Source organism: Symphodus melops (genome assembly GCF_947650265.1).
Source record: "Symphodus melops genome assembly, chromosome: 6".
Classification (NCBI taxonomy): Eukaryota; Metazoa; Chordata; class Actinopteri; order Labriformes; family Labridae; genus Symphodus; species Symphodus melops.
In genome coordinates, this window is record NC_136696.1 from 6,838,373 (window position 1) to 6,851,530 (window position 13,158).

At 37.5% G+C, this 13,158-nt stretch overlaps 1 protein-coding gene across 3 annotated transcripts in view; it reads left to right on the forward strand.

The window, feature by feature from the left end:
* The window catches only part of tead1a (TEA domain family member 1a), a 50,295-nt gene extending 37,763 nt beyond the window's left edge, over nucleotides 1-12,532 (forward strand). For all 3 annotated transcript variants that reach the window (XM_079345259.1, XM_079345261.1, XM_079345260.1), the window contains exons 4-12: nucleotides 934-996; nucleotides 2,902-3,033; nucleotides 3,490-3,539; nucleotides 4,562-4,623; nucleotides 6,186-6,313; nucleotides 7,076-7,249; nucleotides 9,320-9,460; nucleotides 10,535-10,687; nucleotides 10,774-12,532. In XM_079345259.1, the coding sequence (XP_079201385.1) occupies nucleotides 934-996; nucleotides 2,902-3,033; nucleotides 3,490-3,539; nucleotides 4,562-4,623; nucleotides 6,186-6,313; nucleotides 7,076-7,249; nucleotides 9,320-9,460; nucleotides 10,535-10,687; nucleotides 10,774-10,887 (1,017 nt within the window). In that variant the 3' untranslated portion in view covers nucleotides 10,888-12,532. The remainder of the gene's footprint in view (nucleotides 1-933; nucleotides 997-2,901; nucleotides 3,034-3,489; nucleotides 3,540-4,561; nucleotides 4,624-6,185; nucleotides 6,314-7,075; nucleotides 7,250-9,319; nucleotides 9,461-10,534; nucleotides 10,688-10,773) is intronic.
* Nucleotides 12,533-13,158: the final 626 nt, after the last annotated feature.

The window sequence follows — 13,158 nt, forward strand, 5'->3', positions numbered from 1 at the left end:
TTAAACTGAAGTGCAACAGGCTCGAAACAGTTTAATTTGAGGCTACCAAAGCTTTTAAAAACTGGCACAAAAATTATCATTTCCTCCACAAGCTGATTTATGTATAGAGTGTATGTCCTCTAAGCTGCTGTGTCACAATAGCTTAGATTAATCACTTTAAGTGTGGTAGCTGTAATATCACCAGACCTATCCGTACTGCTACAGCCACATTTGAATTTAAAAGGTGTCTTCTGAACAAAAAGATCTTGGGCTTCTGAAAAATAAAGAATGCAGGAGTGGACCACCTAGACAAATACTAAATCAAAACCCTGCTGCATATATTGTTATATTATTACAACCAAACAAGGCGCCACGATAAGCCATCTAAAAAACACAGCTCTCCAGTTCCACTTTTACTGGCTCTGATTTATTGTTAGGCTTCTATTTCGAGCACAAACACAAAAGCTTACCAAGTATAAGGGATGTGAAAAATTGTGGATTTTTATGCATTATTTGTTTGGTGTCCATCACAGATGTTCATTCCTATGTATCAATCATTTATACTTTGTGCTCATTTGTTACAATTTAGAAATTGTATAAAGGCTTACGTTGTGTTCAACAGCAGATATCGTAAAAAGAGTCAACCTTGTGACACGTGTTTATTTTAAATATTATGACACAACATGAAGTGGCAATCTCTTCATGAAGTGTAATCTTAGCGACTTAGTTCATGGCCTTCCCAGGTGTCTTTTTGCTCTTTCATGTGCATAGATTGGTTTATTCACTGTTGTCAGGGGTGTTGTGTGTGTTTGTGTGTGTATATCCTTCCAGTGTGGCAATCGTCCTTTCATAACCATGGCAACTCACTGTTTGGTCCTTCCTCCTCTCTTTTCTACAATCCAACCCCCCTTGCCTCTTCTCTCTTCTCCTCTATTCTCCTCTCCTCTCTTCCAGGTATCCAGTCATATACAAGTTTTAGCCAGAAGAAAATCCAGAGAGTTTCAATCCAAGCTAAAGGTAAGGGTTGGGGGAGTCTTACATCGAAATTCACTGTCATGGAATTAGTATGACTATATATATGATGGCTGAGTTTAGTCATGGCACTTTTTCAGAAACGTGGCATAAAAGAGCCACTGCATGTCTTGGACAAACAGGCAGAAAGAGCGCCACCTACAGAACAGAAATTATCGAAGCAGAAAACCCTCTGGAAAAATACTTATGGCAGTATTTATCATATTTATATATATATTTGTCTTCTGAAAGACAAATTACAGCAAGATTTATGAGAAATTAGAGTTAAAATTACAGATTTTCACCTTAATTGTTCAGAAAATAATCCTATACTGAGAGCCATGTGAATCATTTGACTGCCTCTACCAAATCTTGTTATATTTTCACTGTGGCTGGATGGATGCTTGTCACAGTGTCTTCAGTATCCTTGGTGTCTAATTAGTCTGGGTTAGGTTTTCAACCCCCACTCCCTCCTCTTCTTCCTGTCGTTCTCTTATATCCATACATTAATTCATTTGTCTCCTTTCAACCCTCTTTTCTCTCTTTTAATCTCTTTTCTTCTGGGTGTCCTCCTCTTCCCTCCCTCGTTCTGTTTTCCAATCACTGTTAGCGGTAATTAACTTCATGTAAAGCAACAAAAGAGCGCTTGTTTTCTGAGTGGACAGTCAGATACAATTTGAAACAAAGCAAGGATGAACAGATATCTGCTGTCATAAATAAGTGGCAGATAGTTCATTAAAACTGATAGCAAGTGTTTTTTCATCAATATAGGTATTACACAGAATACTTATCCAGGTTACGCTATTAATATTATTACAGTATTATGTTTTTATTAGATTTAAAAACCTATTGTAAAAGGAGTAAGTAACAACATTTTATTTAACCCAAATTTCCTTCATTAATAGAAAAGTAAAAAACGTTTTTATTTGTACATATTAATGTTATTTGTATGTGTGTGTGTGTGTGTGTGTGTGTGTATATATATATATATATATATATATATATATATAATGGCATATGCTTTCCTCTAAAATAACTAAAATAAAATAATTGTAAAAAAAAAGGCCACTGTATTTCAAATATATATTATAGAAATATCACTTTTTACTGTAACACACCAGTGAGTTCCACTGTGCACTGTTTCCACTATTTCAATAACATTTTAAAGCACTATAGTACTCAGATATTTTGAATGTTAAAATTGTTCAAAATCTTTAGTGGCAACAAATTGTGTCATTTCCCAATAAGAATAGCAAATTACGTTAAAAAACCCATATGATTCCTGGTATTTATGAGAACCTAACAAGCTGTCCAGCACAATTCCTCCTTTAATGTTATTACCTCCCCTATGATGAGAGATTTTTCTCACTGACAATTAACTTAAGTGAAGCTTCCAAGAAGTGATCTCCAGCTATTGTGGTGCTTCTAATTCCAATTCAATCAGCTGCTTTCTGCTAGAGGATTCATAACTTTCCTTGCTCACAGAATTTTTTCGAAGCTATTTAGCTATTGCTAAATCCCCCTCATGGGCTATTTGTCAGAATGCTAAAGCTGAACTAAACTTTCCTTTCCTGAAGAACATGTTATTTGCAGAGTGAGCCAGATCCAGTAGAAATAGTACATGAAAATAAAAGAAATAAATTAAAAATTAAATGTTAAGGCTTCACCCACCGAGGGAGCACTGACTGTCAAGATTGTTGACAAGAGTATTGATAATCCTTAACCATAAGTAGTGGTAATATGTTCAAATCTGTAAAAAAAAATAAAAAAATCATTTAATCATGTATGTGATTTCCTCATTCTAATGTTTGAATGTAAAGTCCTGATGTTTTCATGTTAGGATTTGTTCAGGACTTGTAAAATATGTTTATTGTGACAATGATGAGGTTGTTAATCTGATTATATGTCCAGGACCAAAATGCGAAGGAGAAGGCACTGCAGAGTATCTCATCCATGTCCTCAGCTCAGATCGTCTCAGCAACAGCCATACACAGCAAGCTCCTGCCGGGAATAGTACGGGCTAGCTTCCCCAGCAATGCACAGGTGAACCTACACACACACACACACACACACACACACACACACACACACACACACACACACACACACACACACACACACACACACACACACACACACACACACACACACACACAAACAAACAAACATAAATAAAATGTAATGGGAAGCAGTCCTGGTAACTACATAACTCCAGAAACACACATTGTAATCCATTAGTGTATTCAAGCCTCAGTCCAGGTTCCTCTCTTTCTGCATCTCCCTCTTTCACCTCCCAAGCCCATCACATATTCAACAGATGGCTGTTTAACATGAGTTCTCTTCAAGGTTCAGTTGTTTCTTGCCTAAAAGTGCTTTGGTGGGATAAAGTTGGGTCTTTGTAAATAAGACTTGCTATTTCATTATGAATTGGCAGTATATTAATAGATATTGACTGACTAATTGTGTTGTCATTGTGTGAATGTGTGTATTTTTCTACAGTTGTGGCAGGGGATGATACCAGGAGGACAGTCCAGCTCCACCACAGAAGAGTAAGTCTCACTTACCTTACACACACTCTCTAACTATTGAAGATTGTTCAGCTTTTAATGAATTATTGCTTAGATATAGGAGTTACTTTTCTTTATTGTTTGGTAAAAGATGGGTAATGTCATTAAACTTTATACTAAGTATATAAAATATGCTTTAGCACTCAATCCTGAAGTTCGAAAACAAGCAAGTCCTGGAAGATGGGTCAAGAATAGCAACGAAATACTATAAATCACAATACAATGCAATAGGGTAAAGAAGCACTGTATAGGTTGGTAAAAGAAAAGATGGATCACATTGGTAAAAAAAAACTGCCAATGTGATCTATCCACACACACACTTAATCCATATACCAACTAATATTAAAGTGTTCAATTGTATGTTTTTATCACAGAGATCCAACCCTGCTCAGAGAGAAAGAGGAGGATGCATCGTTTAAATAAGAGAATATAAATATTTGTTAGTGAGCAAGACTGTTTTTTTTTTCAAAACACTTCTGAGAATATAATTCATTTTGTTATCCTGAAACAACATTACATTGAAAATGGGAATTCACCATCGGTCTCTACTTGAGGGTTTTTATAGTGAGGAGGGGGAAAAAAAGAGAGCCGTCACAAGTTTGTAATGAAGAAAAAAAGGTGATCACAATAATCATCCTTCAGCCACTTATTCATGAACTTCAACTGTTTTACCCTAATTCTTTTGTCTGTACACGCATCCATTTTCCTTTCCATATTTTCTGCTCACATGGACGGTGAGGATCATGTGTTACAAGTTTGCTGCCAGGTGCTGTTACTCGACCATGTGATGATAATGATAATGGTAGATAATAGCGCTTGTATAGCTTTCCTCTGAACTCAGTGACACTCTTGACCTCAATGCTCCTTCTGCTCTTCATACAAGACAAGGAACTGAATTCTTTCTGTATAATGCAGGTACAATGTGACTAGCCCTACTGTGTCTCTTCTTCTTTCAACCTTTCAATGTTATCCTCACTGTCTGTTTGTGTCTCTGTTTCTCTCAGTATCAAGCCGTTCTCTCAGCAAGCCTACTCTGTGCAGACAGCAGGGACCACCACAATCTCAGGTGAGCTCGACCATGGTGCAATTATCTCCTTTCTGTAAAGCAAATAGGTGGTTCTCTCTCCTGCCATTAGGCCACTGGCTCTCTACAGGGTAGTTTATCACTCTGTCCGGGCCCCTGGGTCTCCTCTGTGCCCAAAGGTTTGTCTGTGAAAAGGTAAAAGAATTGTGGTCTGACCTTTCTGACACCACTTGAGGTTGTAATTATTCTTAGAGTAGTTCACCCTAAAGTTTCAAGTTAAACATGAAATAAAATTTAGAAAATGTATCAGAATTAGTGTTTGTTTTTTGAATTTTAAAGGGGTAAAAAGTACCACAGTCAACCACTGTTATACCTTTTTTCTTCCAGTAACAGCAGCTCTAACATTTTTATAAATGGTGGCACTGTTATCTGCTTATAATTACTGATGCATTGTGTGGAGACACAAAATAATGTATAGTTACATATCAGATATGTTTCCTTATGATATGATACGATACTACACAATACAATGCAAAAGACAAGACACAGCTAGATATGATCTGATAAAATGCAATATAATGAATACCACACAAGACCACCACAGTGCAGTTATACAATCCTATAGGTTGTGATATGAAGGGGTTAAGTTAGGTTACGATACACTATGGTACGATACGTAATACTTTATTGTGCCCTTGGGGAAATTTGACTTTGATTCTGTTCTGTGCATATTCTAAGAGCAATATGTACTTTATTTTTACTGCAAGGGGATATTCAGATTTACACTATGTTATTGAACATGGTACACACACAGTTAGAAATACACACATGCACAAACAGGGTTCAGATGAGTCCATGCAACATGGTTTCACTTTCTGAGCAGAAGCTATTCAGTATTGTTTTTTGGCTTCCACTTTCAGTCAGATTACAGAGTTAAGTGTACAAGGTCCTCCCACATGATTAAAGGTACAGACTGCTAACATCTCTAGTGATTATGCATTTGAAAAAGGGACAAGTGATATTTCCTACTATAGATATATCAGCGGCTATAGTAGTGTTAGTCCTGTAATATACTGTATATTAATTTCAGTTTCACTTTGACTTTTTTAGGGAATCATTATAAAATAAATATATTCTTGCCAAATGGCTTACTAAAGAAGAATACATGAACAAAACATTCATTTCAGGAATTTAAGACAGTAAGAGGCCCCGAACATGCTGTTTATATTATACCTCATAAATAAATAGAAAATACGTTCTAAACAATGAATCAAGGCCCTTGAATGTTTATTTGTACCCAAGTCAAGGGATGGCAGCTGACAGTTACAGTTGGACAAAACGAAGTGGAGAGAGGAGAGTATGGGCTTTGCATTTCGCCTGTCTGAATTATTGTTAACCCTGTGCACCTACTTTTTTTACGTGCCTTTTAGTGCTAACAGCCTCGGAGGAACTGTGTCCATGAGAGTCTATTAATGGCATACATTTATACAAGTGCACAGCAAAGGACAATGCCTAAATCACTTGACCACGTTAAATACCATGATTTTATATGACGGCAGTTGTGAAGTGGTGTTAAACATGCTGTGTTTGTGTGTGTTGTCAAGGCTATGAGCCTCCCACTGCCGCCCAGACACACAGAGAGCCAGCGTGGCATGGTCGCTCTATCGGCACAACCAAACTACGACTGGTGGAGTTTTCGTCTTTCCTGGAGACCCAGAGGGACCAGGATGCAGTAAGAACAACACACACACATCTGCACACAAACACAGCGGCCCTGTCTTCTATAAGCACTACCTATTGTCCAATAAACAAAGATGACAGATAACCCCACAGCAGACAGCAGCTTTAAAGCCCTTTCTGTGTATCCTCGTAAGAATAACCTTTGTAGAGCTCTATCTCTCTGCCTGCTCAGTCTATCTGTCATCCTGCCAGACAATAGACTCACTATCATTTTTCTTCCTCGGGCACAAAGACAGCTGGCATTCATCTTGTTAATATTCTGTTTGGACAGTCTCAAACCTCGAACTGTTCTTTGTGGACTTCTAAAAGCAGACTACTTTGGCAGTGGATCTCACCTTACCTGCACAATTTAGCTTTCCTTTAACAAGGGTGTTGCAAATAACAGACCATTGAATTAAAAACGTGTCTGTGTCAGGTTTATCACAAACAATGGCAACGCCACACACCCACTTTCTCCCACCTACCAGCCAACCCATTAACACACAGACTGCCTCCCCTAATTTCTGAGGGCAAACAGGAGGTTAAAATAATTTTATTCAAGAGAGAGGGGCAGGAAAAAAAGATCTCAACAAAATTATAACAATGATAATAATACACTGAAGGCTCTGTGCTTCATTGTCCCACTATTTGTTGAAAAACTGTCACATCACCTTTAATACCATACATTTTGGATACATTAACGTTACTACAAACTTTAATAATGTTTTGTATCGTATGCTTCCTTCTCATGACTAGCTTGTTTGTCTTTCCTCAGTACAACAAGCACATGTTTGTGCACATCAGCCAGAGCAGTCCGAGCTACAGCGACCCCCTGCTGGAGTGCGTGGACATCAGGCAGATCTACGACAAATTCCCGGAGAAGAAGGGTGGCCTCAAAGAGCTGTTTGCCAAGGGACCACAAAACGCTTTCTACCTGATCAAGTTTTGGGTGAGAATACAAACAATGAAGAACTTCCTGTTCTCATGCGAGTTTGTTTCATGATCTTGGCTTTCATAATAAGTCAACTATATTTTAGTACTGAACCAAATATTTTTACTGCTTATTTTCACCCAGTACAATGTCACTGTCTGTACTACTGTGTGTGTGTGTGTGTGTGTGTGTGTGTGTGTGTGTGTGTGTGTGTGTGTGTGTCTGTGTGTGTGTGTGTGTGTGTGTGTGTTTGTGTGTGTGTGTGTGTGTGTGTGTGTGTGTGTGTGTGTGTGTGTGTGTGTGTCCTGTCTTTCCACCTGGAAATGGAGGTGGTGGTTTGATGAAAGCACCCTCTCTTTGTTTGAACACCTGCTCACCTCCTCACTCACAAGTTGCTCTGTGAAGACGTGTGTGTGTGTGTGTGTGTGTGTGTGTGTGTGTGTGTGTGTGTGTGTGCGTGTGTGTGTTTCTGCTTGTTTCACTTTATTTTCCTTTATGTGGGCTGCAGTAGATGAAAAGGCCCTTAAAACCAAGAATGAAAAAAGACAGTTTTTTCCAAAAGCGAAATGCTCACAAAATAACTTTTCCCCAGTTCCAAAAAAGAAATAGGACTTATAATGAAGCCATACTAATAATAACTAAAAGTGTGATACCAATCTTAGACTGCTTCTTAGCTCAGATTGTGATCACCCGATTTCTAATGGGGACTGTAATACTGTTTACATAAGTTTGTTAGACTTATTCTTCAGTGTTTCACTTTGCTATTATGATATTTTTATGTAACCTGTTACCCCAGAACATGATGAATGATAATAACCTTAAGGTTGCTCCTGCCGGTAGGTTGATCATTAGACCATTAGGATGACAGTTGCAGAAACCATTACAGCGGACAAACATACTTAGTTGTGTACACTAAATAGTAACAGTACTTACACCGTCCTCTTTTCCTTTGGTTTTGAAAGCATAGAAAAGAAGGCATCAGTATTTATTCAGCTGCAGCATAGGGAGAAATCTAAAACTTGTTAAGTTGGTGGTGCTAGCTCACTGTTGCTGTGCAAAGATTGGACAATCACTGTTTCGGGGACAGGCTTGTCTACAGTGGAAGTAAGGCCTACAGGCTTACTGCAGGCCTCTAAAGTTTGTACAGTATACAACAAATGTAAGAGTGATATGAGGTGCTTGGATCATGAACACAAACCAAGAGTGCATGTTGTGTTGAAATTGTATGAAGCTCTGTGAACTACAGCACAGCAGCACATTTATTTTAACCTGCTGCTGTAACAAAGAGTGTATTAGTATTAGTATTAGTTTTATGTGTGTGAATGTACCAGTCCTTGACTTAGCATTTTGTTTGTGCGTATGAGAGATTCTATGCGTCTACGTGGGTGTATCCGAGCGTGCAGTCTCAGCCCTAAGACACACTGGTCCTTCGAGAACTCATTACAAACAGTGCAAACCTTTCATCCAGGTGCAGTATGTTCTTGCTGCTCTTATGATACGAATTTAGGAACACAAAGTTACAGAAGGTTATTTTGTTTTGTTTTGTTTTTTTTACCTTTAGAGGATTTTAAACATTAACATCAAATCCCAATATTTGTATGTAGTAGCTTAAAACTTAAAATGAGTATAAATACAGTTCAATCAGGAGAGACAAGTGATATTAAGAATGAATTTATTACAGTGAAAGAGTGATTGACAGAATGAGATTTGACAGAACGTTTTGGCGCTTAGACTCTATGGGGTGGATAAATCCAAAGGTTTGGATAAATGTTCCAGTTGTACCAGTAGAACTGGAAAAAATTACAGTTTAACAGATGCCTCCACAGTCATCACTAGTACAATGAAGGTGAATTGATTTTTTTTTCTCGATGAAAATTATTTAAAACCTCCTAAGATAGTAGCTGCCTATTCAGACTGCCAGTTTTGGGGTGAATATTTAAGCCTCCTGTGCTATCTTCCTGTCAGTGATCCCATCCCTTCGCCACAATCAGAGGCAGTAACAGAGGCATACTGTTAACTGTTCCATGTCCTGGCTGTTAAGATACCCTCAGGTAGTAATGTTATCAATGTTTTTTTTTTTGTTTTCAGGCGGACCTGAATCACAACTTGCAGGACGACCCTGCAGCCTTCTATGGTGTCTCCAGCCAATATGAGAGCTCAGAGAATATGACCATCACTTGCTCCACCAAGGTCTGTTCCTTTGGCAAGCAGGTGGTCGAAAAGGTGGAGGTGAGAATAATTTAAAATGTTTTTTCTGCACTATTTAAGCATCTTTCATGGGCTGTTTTGTCAGCAGAGTCAGCTATACGAAGTGTTAATGAGAATTTGTCTGAACATCTGCGCTAGTTAGACACTGAACCAAGAATGGCGAAGAACATAATGGCAAACAGAAAACATAATGAAGTATTTTCATGACATAGACAAATATGGCACTTGTTTGGTGCCTACAGTCAATCGTTGTACATCAGTTGCAGGATATAAACGTCAACAGCCCCCGACCCCCCTCTTATGCTGCATTCTCACATCAACATACACAGACCTCACATGGAAAATTAACCAGGGGACTGGCAAGAAAAAATAAAATCAGAGTGAAATATTGGTTTGTTTGCCTTCACACATGCAACGCAGCCAGAAAATGTCAGGAAGATTTCAGGAGTTTATGTGTAAAAGCTCCAATGGAAAAATGTCATCTGTGCTTTAAGATCAAGCTCTACACAACCTGTATAACTGTCATTTAAGATTTTATGGAAGACAAAAAGTGCCTCTGATTGTCTTGTCATCTTAAAAAGGTAGAATGAAAATAATTTGTCAGACGCTTTTGTAAACACCATTTTTTAAGTTGGCCACTTTTTCACAGCTGAACAAGATTAAGGGAAAACAGCTTTTGTTAAGCAAGCTTAAGCGTAAGAAAGCCATACTTAGAAGAACAAAGCAATTACTCAGTGAGATAAAACATTATGTACAGAAAGGTTTGCATCCATACATCCTGAACATTGCAAAATAGAAAAGTATGGATGATGAATTGGTTCTTTTGAGGCACATACATCATTGGTGAGTTTAAATGTGAACAACTGTGTGTGTATATTGGAGCATGTGATACAAAGGCATCATTTACCCAATTAGAAAACCTCTTAATCCTAGCAGTGGTCAAAAGCTCACTGGGCACTTTTAATTTCTTGGATCTTGGATTCACAAATTAAGCTTATTAGTATTAGTATTAGAATTGCAAGAGTGCCCTGCTTTAATGGTCAGTTCTTACATTTGAGTTGGTATCATGGTAACTGTTTTCTTTCCCTGTCTTAGACGGAGTATGCAAGGTTTGAAAATGGACGGTTCGTCTACAGAATTAGTCGCTCTCCAATGTGTGAATACATGATCAATTTCATCCACAAGCTCAAACACCTGCCTGAAAAATACATGATGAACAGCGTGTTAGAGAACTTCACGATTCTGTTGGTAAGGACTTCACACAGTCTGTGCTATTTGTGACATACTGTATATGTGAATACATATTTAACCCAACTTTTTTTGTGTCCGTGTAGGTTGTGAGCAACAGAGACACTCAGGAGACATTGCTTTGTATGGCGTGTGTGTTCGAAGTGTCCAACAGTGAGCATGGAGCACAGCACCACATCTATCGACTCGTCAAAGAATAACACACTTAATCATACTCACTCAAACACACGTATGGCCTTTGCTTAATGATTGATGGTAACATTGGAGGTAGATGTTTGACAACTACATTCTACAATAGTGTCTTTCAACAAACATCTCAACTTAACTCAACTTTGTGAAGAAGAAACGATGGTTTCATTTTTATTGCTGCTTACAACACATTACAGCAGTAAAAGGGTAATGTTTAATTTGTATCAAATATGATACAGTAGCCTGCAGAATCCTCTCAAATCCAATTTCTTTAACTTATCGATATGAACTACTCCGTCTGAATTTCATATGCACATTAGCTGTAAAAAAATAAATAAAAAAAATCAACACCAACAGAAAAGCCTTGTGGCAGTGCAGCCATAGAGACCAATTACAATGAACCTGGTTGGTTGTCTCGGCATCCTGACTCATCAGGAGATTTCCTGACTCCTTTTGGTTTCTCCTCCTTTTCTCAACACTAAAATGTGTATGGTCTGACGTGGGACATTAAACTGGTATTTCTGTCATGTGTTTTGGAGATTTAACCTTGAAAAATAAAAATCTCCACTTTACTTCCCTCAACAAAAGTGTGTATCTGCCAAGATACTGATGGACACTGAAGATCAGACCCTGTGTATCTTATGTAACCAAAAAAGAAGAAGAAAAACACGGCACTAACATAAAGTACAGTTAACAGGTGGTTTTTATTGATGGCATCTGAAAAATTGTGTGAGGTACATACCTGCACAAAAAGGGGTTTGTCCAAAGAAAAGAGATAGCAATTTTACATTTTTGTATGTTTTCTTAAAAAAAGGTGGCTACTTTGCAAAATTATTTGTTGATATAAGCATATAGACTATATTTTAATTCCAGGAACACTATCAAATATGTATGTTATAGGATAGTATAATTGAAAATCAACATTTCAGGTAACTTTATGTGCAAAAAGTTATACGTTTATCAAGATTGTATAAATAAATGATCCTGTTAATTTTATAGTCCTTTAGAGTTCTGTCCTGGCTCACCTCTGACTGCTTCATAGTTAAAACTTTCTAAGTAAGTTCAATGCTTTTAAAGCGAGTCAGTAGCAAAAAGAATGTTTTTGCATTCATCGTGATGGAGAGGTTAGAGAGCAAACATTTATCTGTTAGGGAGATACATAAAAACAGCATACATTTGCAAAAATAACACTTTTCACATCCATGAATCCTACCATGTAAGGCAGTCTGAGTATTGTTAGGGACTTGTACACACTAACAGCCAAAAATATTTGTCATGGTCTGAGCAATGCTGAGACTCTGAAACTATACGACATGTTGTACAAAGGGAGGAAACATTTGAAACCATACACATACGTCTGATTTTTACATGTAAGATGTTACTACAATAGTCTTCACCAGCTGATTTGAGCTTTAACATATCCATAATGTCAAACTTATTGAAGCCTAAAACTTCAATGTGAAGCAGTGGAACCTGCTTTTTAGTTGAGGAGTTTTCTGTATTACAACCACTCGTTCAATTCTTGTTTGTAAGTTCAAGAAAAAAAAAAGAAATTGTTGAAAAAACAGTTCCCTTTAATCAATCCAGAACTGGCACCTTCCATTAAGATTATATAATGTCAGAATTAAAGTAATTTATGAATCAAAACCAAAAAAAGTCAATTGTGTTATAGCAGTTAATCTAATGCTGGTATGCCTGTGCCATGCTCAAAAGCATGAAGTGCCTTTGGTGGAGAATAGCAGCAAAAATATGTTTAATGTCTAATATGTTTCGCCTAAGACATGTTATGTGATGAAGCAGGTATAAATCACACAGGCCTACTCCTGTTTTCTACAGTATGCCAGAGAGAAGATTCCTCATGATATGCATGTTACTTATTACTTGAAGACAGCCAGCACTGAATCCTCCAAGAGACTTAAGAATAGTTTTATTACACACAGGTTGTTATTGAAACACACTCTTGTCCATTTGGTCAGTTTGTGTTTTACACGTGTGACAAATTCATAGTGAACTGCTTGCACTCTAGACATTGGCTGGTGAAAAAATGCTTCTTTGATTTGTTACTCCCTGACAGTTCCATATTTAATATCTCCCAATCTGGCAATCAAATAAATTTAACATAATACGGTTGAAATCAGATTCATATCGTAGGACAAAGTCCTGTTAATATTGTTCTATCTACAATCCTAAAACAAATAATTTCACTTATAGGACATCATGTCATTCTCCGCCTTGTTGAGGGTTAGATGAGGAGTGTCTTGTGTCTTTTTAAAATAGTATGA